The sequence below is a fragment of the Macrobrachium nipponense genome, chromosome 3, assembly GCF_015104395.2.
Source record: "Macrobrachium nipponense isolate FS-2020 chromosome 3, ASM1510439v2, whole genome shotgun sequence".
Classification (NCBI taxonomy): Eukaryota; Metazoa; Arthropoda; class Malacostraca; order Decapoda; family Palaemonidae; genus Macrobrachium; species Macrobrachium nipponense.
The window spans coordinates 42,105,183-42,126,267 of record NC_087202.1 but is presented as its reverse complement, the minus strand read 5'-3'; the positions used below and the strand labels follow the sequence as shown (position 1 = coordinate 42,126,267).

The 21,085-nt window shown below is 34.0% G+C and overlaps 1 protein-coding gene across 28 annotated transcripts in view; it reads left to right on the top strand.

Annotated features, from left to right (window-relative positions):
• Positions 1-21,085, top strand: part of LOC135221710 (rho GTPase-activating protein 21-A-like) — a 669,873-nt gene that overhangs the window by 457,776 nt on the left and 191,012 nt on the right. For 25 of the 28 annotated variants that reach the window (XM_064259480.1, XM_064259473.1, XM_064259475.1 and 22 more), the window contains 5 exons: positions 2,926-3,059; positions 7,385-9,356; positions 12,168-12,350; positions 14,140-14,277; positions 15,613-15,768. In XM_064259480.1, coding sequence (XP_064115550.1) covers positions 3,024-3,059; positions 7,385-9,356; positions 12,168-12,350; positions 14,140-14,277; positions 15,613-15,768 — 2,485 coding nt within the window. In that variant the 5' untranslated portion in view covers positions 2,926-3,023. The remainder of the gene's footprint in view (positions 1-2,925; positions 3,060-7,384; positions 9,357-12,167; positions 12,351-14,139; positions 14,278-15,612; positions 15,769-21,085) is intronic. The other 3 variants (XM_064259467.1, XM_064259471.1, XM_064259470.1) reach the window with 3 other exon arrangements.

The following is a 21,085-nucleotide window of genomic DNA, read 5'->3' as shown; positions in this document are numbered from 1 at the left end:
GTGGGTCGGATAAAGTTTTAAGTATTTATAACGGGTACTTGCAGATGGCAAAGGTCATCATACGCTTGTATTTATGCGCGTGAAGCAACATGCACGATTAACCCACGAGCGGCGGCGCGTATGCTGCTAAAATGCGACGCCTATTTCACTAATTTTTTTTTTCTCTCTTCGGAAATTTCCTTATCAGATATTTCATAAGAATAGTAATGTTTTATATACCATTGGAATCGCCAGAAAATGGCGATTATACGGCAATAAAAAATATATGCAAAGAGAACATATATATATGAAATGTAAAGGAAATTTTTTTTATCCTTTTTCATTTTTCAACTTTCTGTCGACCCAAACACTTATACAGGTCATGCTTTTTTCAATCATTTCATAAATGAACAGAGCTAAATTTATCTTAGAAGTTGGAGAAAAAAAATTTCAGGCATATATAACTAGTAGCTCAACAGGTATTAGACATTTAATGAAACCATCTCACACGAGTTTCAAAAAAGATAACGTCCTCTTGCAATTAGTTGTTACAGCACTATCAACATTTTCTATTACTAAGTGCCCTAATGAAAGTATATAGAACTTTTACTAACCTTATTTACACATATACACATGTACATGTTTTCATCCTCTACTCATCCTTTCTGTAAAAACTAATTTTCGAGCCGGAACTAATGTCTTCCGGCGGGTAGCTCGTGTCCAGACGGATGCATGATCATAATCACCGATATCAGTATCACTATCACTTTCAACATCATATTCCTCACTTACGCTATCACTTTCAGAACCCTGACTTATGTCAAAATCATTGTCACTAAGTGACCAATCACTATCACTTCTTTCATTCGCCATTATTATGTAATTATATCAATAAATCACATAAAAAAGTAAATTTCACGGCCGCCGTCATGCAAAGAAAAAAACCGCGGAAACTGACCAAAAGTTGCGCAAGCGTATTATCATCTCATTTAAAAATTGAGGCATTGTGCAATACTGATTCTTATCTGTGTTCTGATTGGTTTACTTACCCTTATGACATCATAAACCCCGCCTCCAACACCACCTGTTCTTGCCCGCGTGATTTGAAATTAAAGCATCGCTGAAAAATCGACGATCGCATTTTTAGTAGCACATAAAGCGTCGATTTTAGCGACGCGCCGCCGTTCGTGGAGTTAATGAGAGAGAGATAGAGAGAGAGAGAGAGAGAGAGAGAGAGAGAGAATCTTAACCGATGTAATTGGATTCCAGGATCTATTTATTTTTCAAAATTCAAAAGTATTGAAAGCGAGTGTGCGTGGTCGTAAAGTGAATAAATAATAGGGACGGGAGAGATTAAGTTTTCCCGACTCTTACTTTTTGATCACAGATATATATTTTGCCAGAATGGTTTCTGGGGCCTGTCATTGCATTGACACCAAATGAAACTAATAGAATGAGAGCAGTTGTTTATTTAAACTGGAAAGAAACTGTCGCCTAGGGATTTAAGGACTATAATTTCGTGTGGTAATTTGTTAAAAATGTTTAAATCATTGAGTAAGATAATTAAAGCAAAAGCAACGATATTTTTTTTAATCATCATGAGCTTAAAACCATCGTTTGAGAACTTCGTAGGGATCAGTTCTGAAATATCTAGGTAGAAATTTAAAATAAAAAAAATAATTAAACATGAATGTTAAATATGAATGGAGAGAGTAAGTAGATGTTAGTGTAGAAAATTATGCAATAAAAGGACTTAGAGCTGTATCAGAAAACATCGGACACTAGAAATGAGAAAAAATTACATTGGGAAAACTCTTTGCTAATGAGTATATCTTGTTTGAATAAATACGGTACCAGATTTACTTTCAGTTATTTATAGGCAGTAGATCAGCCACTTTTGGTATTTTTTATCTAAGGATCATGTGTGTCAAAGAAAGCAAAACGATAAATAATTTTAGCCAAAGTAAGTTTGTTGTATAGTTTTATAGATATATTTTTTATTCTAGAGTTCATTAACGTGTACTATAATAGCATGAATGTATTAATTCAGAGAGAATCAACTAACAACTACCAAATTTCCTTTTGATTGATTGAAGCAGATGTTTAATTCTGCCAGAAAGTTAAAGTAGGTGAGTTGGAATAAACAAAGAGAATCGTTTTATCAGTTAATCCACAATTTCAATATTTTGCAAAAGCAAAATAACTTTTAGTATGTACTTGACCTAAATCTCAGAGTTATCTTTGCAAGAGCAAAGTAAAATAAAAATTATTACAGATCTATAATCTGATATATGTTGAAGATTTTTACGTTTTTTGCAATTAAGTGTTCTCAGTAGAAATTAATGGAATTTGGAGGGATTGTGATTATAATTAAATTTATGTGACTTTTTTAACACTACATTTGTATGCTACTTCAGAAAATATCATTATAGATATAGATATATGTACAGCATAGGTAGTTTGGTAAAGATTATACTGTAGTGCATAAATCTGTAGAAAAGTTTATAATTTTACAAGTTCTTTTTGAATACATGTGCCAATTATGTGTGACAAGTACTGGAGAGAATGTGAAAAGTCTTATTATCTCTGCTACCTGTTTCTAATAATTAATTTGCGATTTCTATGGAGAACAAGTTCCCATTCCTTTTCTAGTTTTATATAAAAGTTCAGGAAAGGAGCATGAGTTTTGGTGCCACTAAAAACATTATTTATAGAATGTGTTGGACTATCTTTTATTTTCATAAAGTTAACCAAATTATGAAATTTAGTTTCTCATGTCTGTTAGTATAAAAGCGCTGATAACTGTGGTTATGTTTTTGTTATATTAATTTGTTGTATGTATATGACTATTTTGTATATTTAACTTTATTGGGGGTAGTTTTTAAGAGTAGAAAATAAATAACAATTACTCCCAGCATCCATTCTGTAATTTTGGATCAATTTCAGGTGACAGAGTCGTCAGTGTAAATGGTGAGAGTGTTGGGTCTTGCACCTATCAAGAAGTGGTGGCAATCATACAGAGATCACCGCCTACCTTGCAGCTCATGGTGGTACCCAGGGAAGAGGACCTCTTACAGCAGGTGGGTCACCTTTGCCAGTTTTTTAGTAATGTGAACATTGGAAGATTTTATGCCTAATTCTGTTTCATTTGATTTTATGCCTAATTCTATTTATTTGAAATTGCAATTTATTGCCTTTCTTTTGAAGACTATTTAAGAATACTTTATAGCTTTTTGAACTTATAAGTGTTTTAAAGATGAGTTCCAATTTGTAGTGTGACTATTAATGTGAAAGGATGATTATTATTAACCAAATGCTGTAGATTTTTCATAGATATGACTAAGTAAAAGATGTGGCCTTGTTGTTTATATCCTTGAGTACTGTCCTCAAAGAAATGTTGTGAGTGTTGTGAGGTGCATTAGTGATATACTATATTCCATATATTAAAGAAATTTTTCTTCTGAGCTAGTCAGTGCTAGTTCCAAAGGTTAAATGCCACAGATGCCTATGATTTGCTAATCAAGCGCTACTAAGTGTGTTGCAATAGCCTTAATTCCCACTGAAGGTACTACTTACAGGTTGTTACTTGTTAAAAGAAAAGTTCATCACTTAGTGGACACCTCTTAATTATACCCAGCTTTTTATCTTGCTGTTAACATTGTTTGTGAGGATGATTTCTGATATCATTTTGCTTCCACCCAAGTAATTGTCGTATCTCGTAATTTATGGTTTTGTTACTTTTTTTTTTTTTTTTTTTTTTTTTGCAACAAAGATTCCCATGGTGTCTGGTACCTCTTGTGGTTCATCCATCCATCCTGTTGATGCTATAGCAATACTATTTTTATTCTCTTGCCTCTGCAATTTTGGAAACACTAAAGAAATCAAAAGTCTTACTCCTTCCTCAAGTGTTTATAAGTACAGTAGTATACAGTTAGGTGATTGAGAAGAGAGTACTGGAATTACCACATATAACACGAACATCACCAAGACCTGTATTAGGGATGAAATAAAGAAATGCTGTATCTTGCAGTTTGATGTTGCTGGCCTAGACTTTTTTTTTGAACTGTGTCATTGCTAAATTTGTAGTTCTTAAAACAGAACTAACTATATGCAAACTATTTACAGATTATTTGTTTCACAAGTTAGGAGGCTTTTATAAGTTCCTCTGAAAGTCAAGTTGAAGTTTTCACTGGACAGTTGATAAAACCTTAAGTGGCATTTTTACCATTTCAGGTCAGTTGCCTCTATACCAACCTTTCTTTTTAGGAGGCAAAATATTGAACTATGTGGGATTGAATTTTAGCAGGATTCTGGATCTTCTTGAAGTACCTTGAAGTTGGTCTGCTTATTTCTTAGTCAGTTAGTTATTCCTGATAAAGAACAGTTTGAGAAGATCTCTATAGTATGAGGTGTGATGCTGATTGACACTAGTAAAACAGTTGGTTAAATTGTGTGATTGTATTTAAGTATCTCGCTGGGATTTTTAAAAAAATCCCAGTCTAGAGGTACATGTCCCAACTTTGAAGACTAGATAGTGCATACAGTTAATGATTTTCTGAATAGCTGAGGGGGCTCATCTGATAACAATATAGTAAAGTTACATCATTTTTGAAGGATTTAATGCAACATCATGATTAATCTTGTGTATCAAGATTTTAAAATTCGGATCTGTTTTAAATAATAACTTCATTTATGGTGCTGATGCTGTTGTTGCTTTATTTTAGTCAGTGTAAAGGAGTCGTATGCGATAAGCAGTTTATTGTATCATTTGAAAGTTTTCAAGTTTTTTTTCAGAACAGGTATGACATTGTGGCTGTTGTAATATTGTCAGCAAGTTACTATTTAGCAAATACATATGGTGAAACCTTTGATGGAGTTATTTGTTGGTGTTGTTTGTCAGAGTTACATAAACTTACCAATTAGAATTAGAATTTCACTAGTTCCTCTAATGTATGTAGGTACTTCTATTCAAAGATGCCTTTTCTGGTGTATAGAATCTCTTATGCTATTTTAGCATTGTAAGATGGACATTTTTCACCTGTGATCATGCTGTATATCCATAAGTTTCTTTGCTTTGTTTTTTGCATAAGTTTCTTTGCTTTGTTTAGTCTTGAAAATGTCACTAAACAAATTTTTCCCTCCTCAAAGTTAGAGTAGCCCTTGTTTCACCAGGAAAACTATATACAGGCAGTCCCCGGTTTACAACATTCCGAGGTAACAGTGCTTTTCAATTATATTCATCAGAAATTATTTCCAGGTTTACAACACGTTTCAGTGTTACATCACTTATGACACCAATCTGATAGAAGAAATATGACTCCAAAAATGCAAAATAATCAATATTTGTAGGATTTTTTGACAAAAATGCAATAAAAAATGTAGTTTACGTAGTTTATAATACACCCAAAGCATTAAAAGTAAGGTTTTGACGATTTTCTAGCTTACAACGATTTTTGGTTTATGACACATCTCAAGTTGAACTCCAGCCATAAGCCGGGGACTGCCTGTAATTAATAATGATATTGGTGGAACTTATAGGGTTATGATCAATCAGGAATGTTAAACCTTTCTGCTGAGTGTTGATACCTATTGCAAAGAGGTTTGTCAGGTAGCTGTGAGCAAAATTTTTAGAATGAAAATTTGTTACTGTCGTACTTCTGTTGTCATCAGCACTTTTTTTTTTATTCTCTTTCAGCCAAAGTTAATTTTACAAAGGTGTCCAATTAAGTCATCATTATAATGCTACAGATATTGCATTAATCAAAAAGCTCATCTCTCTTTTGAGAGAAGGTGAGCTTTAGAAAAAGCTTATGTTGTTTCCTTTTTCTCCAGTGTGGGGACCCCATTTCAACTCTGCAATCCTTGAAGCCCCTTAAAGTGTTTTGTGACTAGTCTTTTAAGAGATCTGAAAGTGTTAGTGACTCATATGTATCAATTTAACATAATGAGCAAGGTGCTTGGTCTCTCATGTGCATCCACTTTCATTAATTCTCACTATTATATCCATCAGTTTCTCCTTCCCCCCATTTACTCTGGACTAAAATATATTTTTATAAACTTTTTCCTCACAGTTTTCCCCCGATATGTTTGTTATTATTTTTCCTTGGGATCTCCAAACCAACAAGTATTTCCAAGAATGTGTATTATAAGCTTGCTTATAATACACAGAAACCTAGTGAGATCAAAGATGTTGACAACCTACTTTGCTATTTTTGCTGCATTAAATTGATGAATTTGTGTTAAAGCTTGATGAAGATATTTCTTTGTTTTCGAACATTGTGTACTTCTGCAGGATGCTACATGCACATTGTCGGACCTGCATCTCTAGCATAAACCTCCTAGCCTGTCTTCAGAAAGATCTGCTCATCTTAGATGCATAAAACTTATTTGTAGAACTGGCTGTCATTATGTTCCTATCTGGATCAGTGCCAGAGAGTTGGTGGAGGGAACATTAGATGCTGTATTGCATTGTTATACACTGTCCATATTTTACTGGACTGTATTTTTGTAATTTATCCTCCATCTAATTTCTTTCATACCAGAGAAGTTAGTGACTTTTCTGAAATTGCATTGATAGTCTGTTGATAAGTTGCTGTTGAAAGTTTTCTTGGTTGTCCTCTTTGAGGTATGATCTGATCTAATGAATTAACTTGTGGTTGGCATAATGCCCAATGACTTAATTTTCTTGGTGTAAATGTCTCCAAGTTTTGGAGTGTCAAGGGTCTGCTCTCCAAAGAATGGTTAGTGGTTATTTGAAACTCAGTGTGTCTCCCCAGTGTGCTATGTATTGAGTATTATTGTTTACATATATTGTTACTGATTTATGTGAGCTAGCCAAAAGAAGGGTCCCCTTGTTAGGGATGCTTTCTCAGCTATTTTCCTATTTGATTAATGAATTTTTACATCTTGCCAAGTCTGTCACTTCCTTCAGTGGTAATTAAGGCCTTTGATAAGCATTATCTTGTATGGTTATAAGTATAAGAATTGTTTTAGAAAATTCCAATTTTCGAGTAAATACTATAACATGTATATAATTTCATGGATTTTCTAGAGGCGTTTTCTGATGACCAAAATTACTGACCTACACAAGTTTTTTTAATCCCTTTTCTTAGTATATTGTTTCTTATTTATTCTTCTGTATTCTGTTAAACACATGTGGCAACATATATATATATGGAATTTCTATAACTATTCTTGAAGAACATGCTACATTTCAAGTGTCTTTCATTGTTAAGAATAAATATCAACTACAATATTTCATAACATCATGGAATGTGAGAAAATACTGTACTTTATAGATATTCTGTGCAAAAATATGTTTCATTTGTTTTACAAGTTTGGTGAAAATTTTGAGATAATTATTAGTTTTTTAACTTCATTTGCTGATTGTCTGTTACCTTTCCAGGTTTTTGGAGACACTGCCCATAATCCTGAAAGTAATTTGGATATTCGAATCGCAAGTCCAAGTCCCTTGCCTATACATGCGCAAATGAGACAGCAGCATTTCTTTCCTCCAGCAAGTTTAACTGATTCTGGCTTACTTGTTTCTCCTTCACACTACCCATCCAGTCTTTCACCATCAGCTTGGTCTTCACAATCATCATTGTCTTCACATATTTCTGCCATGTCAACTGGACCTCATCCACAGCCAGTTATGATGGGACATCCCCAGTTCCAGCGACCTCAGCAACCACCCATCATGCCTGCTCACCCTCAGCATCCAGGGGCAAATCCTACACCTTCTGCACCACAGAGGGCAGGGGGAAGAAAGCATTCCTTAAATGCTGGTGGTTCTGGAAATACACAGCCAACTGTGGCTTCTGCAAGCAGGAAGCAGTCACTACCTGTTGCTGCCAGTGATCGAAGGCAGGCAGTACATACTATTCAGAGCAAATTGTCTTCAGTGCCTCTTCATGTGCCTTCTACAACTGGGAATAACAGTCCTGTGCCAACTAGTACAAACAATTCTTCAAATGAGCCTTCCAATACATCTGTTTTTGGAGTTTATGAGCCTATTTTAGATCGAGCTTTGGTCAGAGGAAATGTAAGAGACAGTAGAAGATTAGAGCGCGATCCAGATGGTCGTATCTATGAAGTGGTGCAGACAAGAGTTGTTGAGAGCAAGATGAATGCTGGGGACACTAAGAAAACACCAGATCAGGTAGCCCCAGGATCACATGTTGGCCGAAAATCTTCTGTAGGTGGAGAGGCAGAAGCTAAGCGTGTACGTGTTCAGTCACTTTCACCGCCTCGTTTAAGAGTTGACCAGGCCCACTTGCGCAGTGCAAGTGTACACACAAGACCAGATGGCTCCAAACTAATTCGTGATGGACCTGTGCATGGAAGTCATCAAAGTCTCAAAAGCACAAAAGCAGAAGCAATCACACAAAGTGGCCATAAACTTAATCGTGCTCGTAGAAGTTGTACAGAACCTATAACTTGGATTAGTGACTATTATCAAGACAATGGCAAAACTCAAGAAGTTATAGAAAGAATAAAAAAGAATGTTGAGAGGAAAGAAGAGTTTCTAAGAAGGCCCAACCAACCAATATGGCTTCCAGCCAGTAAAGCCCCCATTATCCATAGAGACTATCATGTTAGTCCTCAGAAGTTTCCTAAACCTCTCTGGCCTCCACCTGGAGCTCAGACTCCACCCTCCCCTGGCACTATAACCAAAGCCCTCAGTTTTATTGTAACTCCAAAGCAACAAGAGCATTCGCATTTGCGAAGGGTGAAATCTGAGATTGAGCATCGGTCTTCAAGTCAAGGAGCGAAAGTGAGGGGAGGAAGTGTACCTACTGACATGTCTTCTGAAAAGTCAGCTGAGGATATTGATGGCATTGATAAAGAGAATAAGTGCTCAAATGAGGAAGCTAGTACAAATATGCATCGATCTTTGGTTGGCAATTCTGTACCCAAGCCATACCCAGGGAGTGGCACTGATTCTGGTGCTGCAGGTGCAAGGTATGGAAAGCCATTTATCAGTACATTGTCCCGCATTCAGGAGAATATTCCTATTCCAGAAATGGGGTCTTCCTCATCTCTCTCAAGTCAGGGACGACAAGGTAGCAGAAAAGATGATTCTTCACAAAGTTGTACCCCATTTGGCACACCCACTGGAAGTCAAACATCCCTTAATTCACCAAGTGTTAGATCGTTTCCCCTTGCCTGGGTTGGTGATAATGAAAGGATCAAGCAGCTCCAGATTGTTTCACGAAGAGCCAAACAATTTGAAACTAACATCTCTGAAAAAGAACCTTCAGGAAAATCTGCTTTTCATCGGTTTGAGTTGTCCAGGCTTTCTCAGCGTTCAAAAATTCCTAATGTTGCTCAACGCAAGCAAGAATTTGAAAAAGATGGCGATCAACTTCCATCTGGTAAGTTTAAGATATAATAGATTTTAATTTTGATAACCACACTCAGTTCTCATTGATTTAAGGAATTATATTGATTTGGTAAGTGGATTTTATTGTTCTTAGTCATTTCAGGTTCCAGTTTATATCATGGGGTGAGTCCTTGCCTTGCTAGTCTTTGTAGTCTTTATAAGCTATTACTGTATAATTTGTGATGCAGTACTATGCTAGATAATGCTTAGGTTGTGTATGTCACTTTGCTAGATTTGAAATGTGGTGTGCTTCTAATACCAGTGGTAAAACTTGGATAAGTATTTCTCAGGTACACTAGTGTAGTTTTTGTTATTATTATTATTATTATTATTATTATTATTATTATTATTATTATTATTATTCTTATTATTATTATTATTATTATTATTATTATTATTATTATTATTATGTAAAGTAGTTTCATGAGACAATAGATTTGTGCCTTTAGACTCAGGTTGGGTGAAAAGTGGAGCAAGTCAGAATTAATGAAATGGGCGAGGTAGGTGAGAAGATACCAAAAGAATAAAGGAAATATGAAGAGGGGAAGGTTATGAAACAGGAATTATAGGAATGCTTCAATGAATTTTATGAGTACTGCATGGAGCACACTTTAGTTTGAATAACTTATTGTGTAGAGGAGTTTAACTATATCAAAGTCCATTTTGTAGTGTTATAGGATGGGGCTGAATACTGTTCTTCAATGAGAGATAGAAATCTAGGAGGCCACACCTGGAAACCTTTGATGGCAAGGCAAGATAAACCAAAGAGATAATTAATGTAAAATAAAACAGATAGATAAATGCAGCTTAGGAATGCTGGAGAGTTCCCTTAGTACTGCTTTTGTTTTATTGCACAGGGTACATTGTAGGTAAGCTGTAACCTTCTCAAGGGGTTGATGCTGTTGATCATAGTGTGACATGAAATCATTTCTATTAACCAAGGCCGGTAGGTTCTTAGATAAGCAGAGATCTGTCCAGAATCCAAAATTTGAATTTTCCAAAGGAAATCTTAACTTAAAAAATATTGATTAATTGATATGAAACTATCAGAGTATATTTAGTAGTCGATCCAGGTAATGTTAGTTTAGTGTCAAAATTAAAAGTTAATTATGTTATATTCAGCAGTGGAGGTAACTTTTTAAAATACTGCAACTCAATTGTCAGTAGATAGGAAAATAACAGAATTAGGTTTGTCAGAAATCGTATTTTTATTTTTTGCCATATGTTTTATTGGAATGAATTGATAATATTATGTTCAGAGATCCAAATTAAATTTCACTAATTATTGGTGTAGGCTTTTCCTTGGAGAGTCCTTCGAGCAGTTATTCATAAGCAGTTGTAATATAGCCAGAAGAAAGCGCAAGTGTTTGGACAAATTTATGTTAATTAGAAAAATATGTCAGGAAAGGTTTCTCCTTTTTTTATTGATAGAAAAGTATAAAAGGAATGCATGAAAAAAAGAAAGTTTAACAATAACTATAATGCAGGTTTAAATTGTAAAGCTTGTGAGAACCAAAAGGGCTATTGTCTTGCAGTCTTGTGGCTTTTGTTATCTCTTTTGTAGTTTTATTTGCCAAAATGGTTATGTTTTAGTAATCGCTATAATTATAAAAGGTATCAGAAGTGCCAGCTCAGTACTCTTAATACAGGATGTTTTTTTTTTTGGTGTAATAATTTCATTGCTCATGACAAACATTTGTTTAATTGTAAATTGTGTAGTTTTGCAGCACATGGCTTAATAACAATGTATTGTAATGTTGAGGTTAGGAAATCTTTACCGAGTTTAGTAGTTCTTAGATCAGATATTTCATATCACTAGAACCTTTTAAAATTTTTGATGACATCAAATAATAACACTAGAGCTATTCAATCATTTTGCTTGATTTTAAGAGTATGAAAACCTCATATTTATAGAATTTTATAAATATTTGCAACATTCTCACTTGTTAATAGCTACATTAAAGTCCTCATTGCAAATCTGGCACAAATTGCTAAGTATTATATTAATTCATTTGCAAATTTTATACTACGTAGAGATAATTTTTTTGGTTACTTTTAATGTAATTAGGAGAGTAGCTATTCTGAATTTAGAGTAATTTGATTGGCTTTATGTAATGGCATTTGATTTTTGTTTTGAATTAGCTCTGTCAACCCCAGTTTTATAAGAAATAATACTGTTGTGCTTGTTTGTATATTCAACTAGTCATTGCTCCATTAATGCAATTGTGCTGCTAAGCTTAATATATTTTCATGAAGGATTTTGAAGTCAGGGTCATAAAATAATTTTTATGTAATAGTGTAGTTACTTGGTGTGGTAGATTTCAGAAATTTTCAAAATGACAGTGAAAATGTGTCCAGTGATATTTTAAAGTGTAGACTATTTGGTGAAAGTAAATCTTTGCTGTGAATTCTACATTATTATAAAATCAATATGTTAGAAGTTTATATTTCTTTCATGGTGGGTTATGATTGTTGCAGTCACTTCATAAATGAAGTGTTCATGCATTCGATTGCAATTGCATAGTGAAATGGATACAGAGTACTTTATAAGTTTTTGCTTTGAATTAATTATTTGCTTTGAAAGACAGAATTTCTTGAAAGACTAGCAAAGGGGTTGACAGCAGCTGTAGAAGGGGCTGACAGCAGCTGTAGTTAACAAATTGTAAAAGTAGATGTGATTAATTGGTGTAGTTAATTTGTTGTTATTAGTAATTTATGTTTCTGTCCCAGTCCTTTGTCAAAGTACTGGAAATGCCTATTGTTTGTCCCATAGCAGTATCTTTTCTTGTGTTCCCATGCTTAGGTTTTGAATTTGAATTCGGTACTCACTACACTAACTCCCCGAGACAACGTAAAAGTGCAGAGTTAGCACGATGTGAGCGCATTTCTTATGAGTTATCTCCATCGCCACCTAAAGTGTTTAGGTCTTTGTCTGATGGTGGCAGTGTCTTCCCTGTAAGCAGACATCTCTATTCACCTATGCCAGGTATGTAAAACAGGCAGTAGCAATGTCATGTGTAAATGAAGTGGCCAACATATATAAAATGATAGATTTAGAATTTTACACATTTGATTGTCTTCATAAATACATAACATGAATACTGAATTTATTTTTCAAACTGTTTCTTTTAGACAGTTTTCATTTTATTTTTGTGATTAAAATCTCAAACATTCGTCTTTGTAAAATCAGTTTATCTACGGTGAGGATAGGAATGTCACGAATTATGGACAACTTAATTTGATTTTTATCTTATTAACTTTCAAGTTAAAGGCACACTAGCTGACCTCATAGCAAAGAATAAAAAGAAACTATATTTTATTTTCATATTCAGCTATGACTCACATACATTATGTGGAAGCAGTTTCCAGAGACACTGGTCTTCAGTTTATATTGAAAACTGATGGTGGTTTCATTGCTGAGTAAAATGTTTTCTGGCTTTGCTAATGACTAAGTTAATATAAGATGACTAAGTTAATATAAGATGATATTTTTTCTTATATGCATTCCTATCAGACCTTTGGTTCAAGAAATATTTTAGCATTTCTTGTAAGAAAAACAATATGTAACCTGATTAGTAATCTCTTATGTGTAAACAGTCAAGAATTTATATTCTTTGAACTTATATGCTAATTGTAGAGGACCTTTTGTGGTAGCCAAAAGCTGTATATTATAAGCACTTCTTGTTTTACTGTGTAAGCATAAAAAGGGGTATTGATTGGCCTTTCTATGAGTTATATTAAATGGGTAAGTTTGGAATAGGAAGTATATCAATTGCATATACATTATATACATGTTTAGTTCATTTATCACTACATAAGATGTAATAATGAATTCTTTGAATTTTATGACAGTATGTTTTTCAGTATAAGATATACAATACTTACAATATATTGCACTGGTAAATAGTTTGTTTAAATGGAGAAGACATTGGATTTGTAATCTACTTCTGACCTAGTTAGCATCCATGATTAGCTTTGAGTTTAGTTTGAAAACCAAAATACTGAAGCCTAAGTTTCGTGTATATTTTAGTTTTATTGCTAAACCTTTCCAGCATTTCTTTGTATGGGATTTGTTACACAAGCAACTTATGAAGGGTTACTGCTTTCTGTGTATTTTGTATGGCACTGTAGAAAGTACTAAGGGTTTTTGCTGTGTCCTTTTGGACTTTGCTCCATTGTTTTTGTCTTAATTCACAAAGTTTCTAAACCTATTCAGCTTGACTGTGGATCATATTTTGTCCTTATTTAAGATGAAATCCTTTATGCAAGATGTATGAAATTCTAGGATTTTGACTTTTATAAAGAAAGCTGGTACATAGCAACTCTGTGTTTTCATGTGCAATGAGTAACATTTTAATTTCTCATAGACAATTTTTTGTGTGTGAAAAGCTTGGAAATATCTAAATTTTATGGTAATACAATTTCGACATGCTAAATGTCTATTATCGTCATCATAAGTTTATCTTTTGGTTACATTTCTTCTATTATCTAAAGTATCCTTACGTTGCTAACTTTCAAATTGTACCCTGAGAGTTTAGTCACAAGACACTTTTCATTTATACCAGCAGTTGGTTATGTTTGTGATGATGATGTTTATTATGGAGCAGTCCAACACAAGACCTGAAAGAAACCTAGGTCCTTTTGTGGATATTACTTATGGAATTTTTTTCATTAGCACTTAGGTAAAACTTTTGTAGTGATTTCTAAGCCAATTGAACTTTTCCCTTAGATTATAAACAGCTTTAGTGATTTATGCTCTGATATATCTGTTTCAGAAGATGTGGCTTTGCATTCTTCCACTATGTCAAATGCTTCAAATGGACCAAGGGTTTCTATGAATCGTACTATTCCAGTGGGTGGCCCTCATATACACTGCGAACCCCCTAAACAGTACAGACCTCAGAGTGATTCAGGTTAGTAGAAGGTGATGGTTTTGAACTTAAATTTTTAGAAAGGTAGTTTCTTATTTTGAAGTAATAACAAAGGTAGCTTCTTATTTTGAAGTAATAATCAACAATTTCATTTTTTGAAAGCATACTGTTTAATGAACAGTACTGTATAATTTATGCTAATACTTATTCCCCTACTGATAAAATCTCATTTTGTTTACAATAATATGACTACTACATACGTATACATATTTCATTATACAGTTGTAGTAAGTTATAGTGTGTTTTTTTTTTTAGGACCTTATCATACATTTATTTTCCATTTTGAAATGTTCAGTTATAGCATCAAAATTTAAGTTCATGATGCCAAGAGTCATCTTAAAGTGATGTTAAAATAGAAAAAATAACACACCTTTTATTAAATATTGAGTGAAACGGTGTGGTATATTTTTTTATCTTATATTTTATATATCTTTATGTAAGCTGTATGTGAACAAGGAAATTCATTGGTAGCTGATGTCATTCAAATTTTGTTAGTACATGAGCATTATTACTCATGTTCATAGGTGTATTATATATATTGATATGTTTAAGAGTTTTTTTATAGTTATAAAGATTGCATGGTTTTCCTTGAATGGGTTATACAGTACATATATTGATAGATTTAAAAGGTTGATGGAAATGAAAGAGTGATATCTTTCTCTAGCAATAGTGATGCTTATAAGCTTGGTCTCCACCTACCCAAATGTTAGGCATTTCTTTGCACATTATTGTGAAATATCTTTTATTTAAATTTTGAAACATCTGTACAATACGTCGGGAAAAGGGAGAAGAAAAAATGTTGATTTCATAGGTACAGTCTTGTAATATATATTTAAAAATGTTAGGATCACCAGTACTTCTTCAGGTACTCAGATTAATATTATTATTGTTCAGAAGATGAAACCTATTCATATGAAACAAGCCCACAGGGCCTATTGACTTGAAATTCAAGCTTCCAAAAGGATATAGTGTTCATTAAGAGTACGAGGAGGTTAAGGAAAATAAGAAAGAAGAGGTCCAACTTATTGAAAAATAATAAATGGATTAAATTGATAAAGAGAAAAAAACCGTTTTAAAATGCAAGAATAATAGTAGTATAGGTTAGTAATGCATTGCATCGTCATTTGAACTTTAGATGTTATTCTCTGTAGTAATTCTTAAACTACATACTATTTCATTCTATGCAGTACTAGGCTGTAACGTTATTATGATTGAAGGTAAATTGAACAAGAGGATTTTAGAGAGGGAAGGGACAAATTTATTGTTTTATACTTTGCAAGTCACTAATACCTATGCTTTATTTTTGTTGTTGTATAGATGTCTTGGAAAGAGAGCGGTCAAATTCAGTCTGCTCTCAAGTTTCAATGTCAAGCCTCTGGTCTACACAATCCATGGATGACTCTGGCCTTGGACGAACTAAAACTGTCGCCCGCCAGAATTCTTACCTAAGTGCCCTTCGGTCTCCCTTACCTGGTGAGTACTGTACTAAAACATTATATTATTTTTATTATTTCTCTTTATACTGTACAATATGTAGATGGTATAAAACTTCCCTGAGCTGTACTGGTATTCTAGTTATATCTAAAGTAGGGTAATAAAATGGAGCAGTTGGTTGTCAAACTTAGCCTTGGGATTTACAGTACTGGAAGGTTCCACTGGTTATTCAAGGTGGTTGTTTGAATATATTTGCTGGATTTTTGTTTTGATGCATCTAGGCATAATTATGGTAGGAGGTTATCTTGCTCAGTTTTATCACGCTTCCTTTAAAGTTTTTGATTGGGTTCTTAAATATTTTGTTTAGCTTTGAGGTGAGTGACACTTTAGTACAGTAGTTATTGGTGTTTTTTCTCTCTAAAGTAACCAGGTTGATATGAAGTGCAGATTATAGTATAGATTTAATAGTACAAATGGTGTGTCTTATTTGTTTCATAAATTAGAGGCTAGAAATCTGGTCAAGTAGACATGTGTTCATGCTAATTTTAAACTACTGTAGTATGTAGTTCCTTAGTGTGAAAAGAATTCGCATCACAATGGGAACTTCATTTTTGGTTAATTTTTGTTTGTATATCGATTTTTGTACAGTTTTACAGTTCAGTTGTAATGTTGTTTGGGTATTTCATTTTTAGAACCATAGAATCAGGGAAGTTGCATAAATAGTGAAATACATGTAGAGGTTTTTAGTTTGTGTATAATGTTAGGTCATGACCCATATTTGCAATGCTATTGCTATACTGCACTGCACTGCACATGTCTGCTGAATGCACTGCTTGCAGCACCTTTTGTGAAAACATTTCATTTTGGTGGCGTTTTATATATTATTATGTGCAGGCTTCCTTGCTTTTGCTTTTCATGCATTGCTGACTGGCTTTAATAGTTGTTTCGTTTATTTTTCCCCATCTTTATATTCATTTGGTAAAAAGAGTTAATGTAACCAATGGTCTTTTTTATAAGCTAATTGTTTGTGTTAAAATAAATTGCCATTTTAATCTGATTTTTTAAAAAGTGTTCTAGTATATGGTCTCATCATTTGTATGTATTGTATTTGCTGGTTTAAACCTTTGTCATGAAGCTTTTATAAACCTAAGATGGTGTAACAGAAATTTCATATGTGGTATTTAAAATTATAGTTCAATACAGAAATTGTTAAATTATGCTGTATATAAAATATCAAATATGTAATTGTGGCATTACCGTTGCCTTTGTTTATTGTGCTGTGCATTCAGTTTCTTTTGGTAAATATTTAAGAAGTGCTATGATTTATGGTCCTATGACCCTGATTTCCGTGCACATAAGGGGCCTAAAGAAATCTTGCTGTAGTGTATGTATTTATATTGTAAGTGTTGTGTTTTTTATATTAAAATGTCGTGTAAAAGAAGAGTAAGGTAAAATGTATTTAATGCAGGACTTGATACTGCATCCACTTTGAATTTTACTTTTGCAAGAAGCCATGATGTCATGAATCCTTTCGTAATTTATATGGTTACACAGTGCATGTCTGCTATTTGCGTTTTTGGATTCCTCTAATGCATAAATTTCGCACTGTCTTAATAATTTTTTTTTTTTTTTTACCCAAAAGTAAAAATGAGAATTGTATGAGTGCCTGATTGTAACAAGATTATGGATCAAATGTAATAAGAAAATGATGGAATACACCATATGCTACATGGTATGTTTTTAAGTTAAATAAAGGAAAAAGTTGATGTACAGTAGCAAAATTTGACCTGACATTTGGGAGATGCAAGACTCGGCTAAACTTTGCCTATTCTTTCTTATAATTTTTTAGTTTAATGAATTTTACGTATAGTGTATATGGAGATATATTTCTTACAGCAGTCTTGTAATACAGTGGATATTAGAGTTGTATGATAACTTGATTTAAAAGGAGGAAGTAGTAATTATGTTCCATTTTTTTTTATAAATTTAAAATCTGAAGGAAGAGATACTGTGGGAAGTTAGGAAAAGAGGCTTTTGTTCAAATCTTATGTAGAAAAATATTACTGAACTTTCGTTAAAGGCTTTAGCTATGATTACGGACCCGTACCGCAACAATAACATTTTATTAATTCGGTCAACAGTCCTATACACTTATCTAGCTTTTGCTACCATGGTTCATGCACAAATATACTTTAGCGATACCAAAAAGACCACGGTCAATTCTGACCAGCGTTTTATGTTAATTTTTGGTTTCTGAGCAGTTTTAAGAAGTAATTTTCGACTACAAGCGTTCAAAACCAAATACTCAAGTCGAAACACAGTAGAGGAAGCAACCTTATCTGTAATCAGTGTATAATGAATACGTCTCTTTTGCCTTTATCTAAAGTTGTTGGACAAAAAATTTCCTTTTATTATATCTTATCTCAGATGTAGTAGTTAAGACTTAATATTTGGCACCATGGTTCAGTTAACCCAGTGCATGCTCTGAAACTTTTCATGCCTCTTATCATCCTTTGCATTCAGCTTCCCTGATTCAGCCATCCACGTAGTACAAATTATTTGGTTGATTCCAACAGTATTGCCTTTTCTAGTTGTTGAGCATTTCAAAGTTTATTGGTTACATCATAATTGTTGTTCTTATTTGTATTTTTTTCATGGTTATGGGTCATGCATACTTAAGTCTTTACTCCTGTAGTTTTTTTTTTCCGTGCTGGGCTGCTTTTCCTGTTGGAGCCCCTTAAGCTTGTAGCATTGTGCTTTCCCGACTTCGGTAGCCGTTTGGCTAGTAATAATTTCACATATGATAATGATAAGAGATTTTAAAGATTTCCATTAGGGGAATATATTTAATTTTCGTGATACTTGGTGGATGGCAATATTCCCCGAGTTTTGTTTGCCTTTTTGCCAAACAATTTAAGGGACCAGAAATGGTTTTATAGTGTTTTGTATTAACTCAAAAAGTCTTAATTTTCTCAGAATTAGGTAAATGACGGTTTTATCCTGACTTGGGCTGTTTTGTCCATGTTTCACAAGTTTTGAAAAGGAGGAATGATGCTTAATTCGTGTTTCATAGATTGAGAACGATCATAACATAATTCTAGTTAGATTATTTTGCATAATTAAGAGCCCACAAATAGAACACGACTCCCGATAATTGAGAAATAGTTTATGGTCCAGGGCACTTTACATAAGTATGTATTGAGTGAAGTTATTTGAATACTTATACAAGAATACATGGTTCAGTTACCACCTAAGCTCCATTTGTGTGTGTGCGATTATCATCATTGTTGGAAATACTGAAACTGGTACTTTACATATGTGCCACACTGACCAGTTGCGTGTATTCATGTAGTTATGCGTGATAAGGAAATGTACTGTACGTTGTTTTGGATCTCTCTCTCTCTCTCTCTCTCTCTCTCTCTCTCTCTCTCTCTCTCTCTCTCTCTCTCTCTGATTTTCCATTATTTTTCGCCGTCAAAGTTCTTTCCCTTGGCCTACTTTTCCCCTCGCATTCTTTGGTTATCTACCATTTTCTCCTTTTAACGTTTATTTGCTTGGACCTCCAGTGTGACCCCTCTCAATTTATCAGTCGATTAAATTTACTTCTTCGTTTGGTGAAGTGACTCTCTCTCTCTCTCTCTCTCTCTCTCTCTCTCTCTCTCTCTCTCTCTCTCTCTCTCTGATTTTTTATGCTAAAGAAAGAATAAACACTTCCATATTTTTTTTCGTCTTCATGTGGTTTGTTTATCCTGATGAGAGGCTTCCATGCTTCTTCATCAATTTACCGTACGTCATGTACGTTCCCTCTTCTGTTTGTCGTTCCAACTTTTCCGAGTTGTCTTCGTGGAACGGGAAGACAGATATCCGTGGGCACTTAGGCCCCTTTGACCCGTGTGGTTGCAGGTGTTGACGGCTGAACTCCAAATTTAGGGAAATTGGCGCCGATGAGTTGCTGTGCCGTTTGCTGGTGGGGAAAGTCGTGATCATTAAAGGGGGAATAAGGTGCTGGGATTGGATCTGGGGAGAGAGAGAGAGAGAGAGAGAGAGAGAGAGAGAGAGAGAGAGAGAGAGAGAGAGAGAGAAGGTTGGGTTACTGCATGGTCTGTCCCTAGTCTCGTATATAAGAATACTATGTATTTGCACACTATATATATATATATATATATATATATATATATATATATATATATATATATATATATAATATATATATATATATTATATATATATATATATATATCATCTAACCAATATTTGTGCGGCGTTGAGTTTGTGTACTCATGTAAAGTACTTCTTCCCTAAAGATTTCTGCACGTGGCTTCAAGTATCTACCGTTTTAAATTTCCAAGTTGGCCAGAGAACTGGATTAAAGAGCAGGTTGAGGAGTTGAACGAACTCGCTATTATATGTATGGGTTACAAATGAAAAGCAACTTAAGATAATAAACTAACTTTCATGAGAAATGAAAGGCTAAGTGGAATGTACTTCTGGAACACTTGTACCTCTGAACGCTCTTGTACTTTTGAAGCATGTGGAAAGTACAAACGGGTTCATTGTGCGCTGATGTTTTAATGATGTCTTTAGTTTTAGTTATATAGGGAAGCTTATAGGGGTGTTAAATTCTGACTTATCTCCAGATGCTCGTTCTTTTTTAGAAATTTGCTTTCTTGCTCGGTAATTATTTTTATATTTTAAGATGTTGGGAAAAGATGACGTCACGGCTCTATGACGCAATTTTAATTGTGTGGGAGGTACAGGTAGTTGTACTGGCCGTGGTGGGATACTGGACGTAGTGAACTAATGGGTTGTGTCGTAAACAGTAAGATTCGTCGACCGGTTGATCGCTGAAATGTTGTGAATTAAGCGCTGTTTTTAATTTTTAAGGTTCGTTTTCTCAGAAATTGTTATATAGAAAATTTTTAAAGTTTAGGCCTGGTCCTCTCTCTCTCTCTCTCTCTCTCTCTCTCTCTCTCTCTCTCTCTCTCTCTCTCTCTCTCTCTTTTCGTCAGGAATGTTATGGCGAAGATGTTTCCCTGAAAAATCATGTTTTTCCCAACTCCAATGGAGATGTATTGGTGGAATTCGTTGAAACATTGACTCAACTCCAGTCTTTTATCATTTATATTTCTTGGCTGTTTTTCGTTGGTATTTATTTTGGAGATAATTCCCTTTTTCGAGATAGGTGAAAGTCGGAAGAATCCTTAAATGTTTGGTCCTATAAAGGAAGAGGCTTATTCTTGTATACTTCTTCCTTGTTGTGTTTGTGTATTTTTTTTTACAAAGAAATGTCAAGGGATGAAATAACACAGGAAAAGGTTACCGTAGCTTTATTAATTTTTGTATGTTCCTCTGCTTT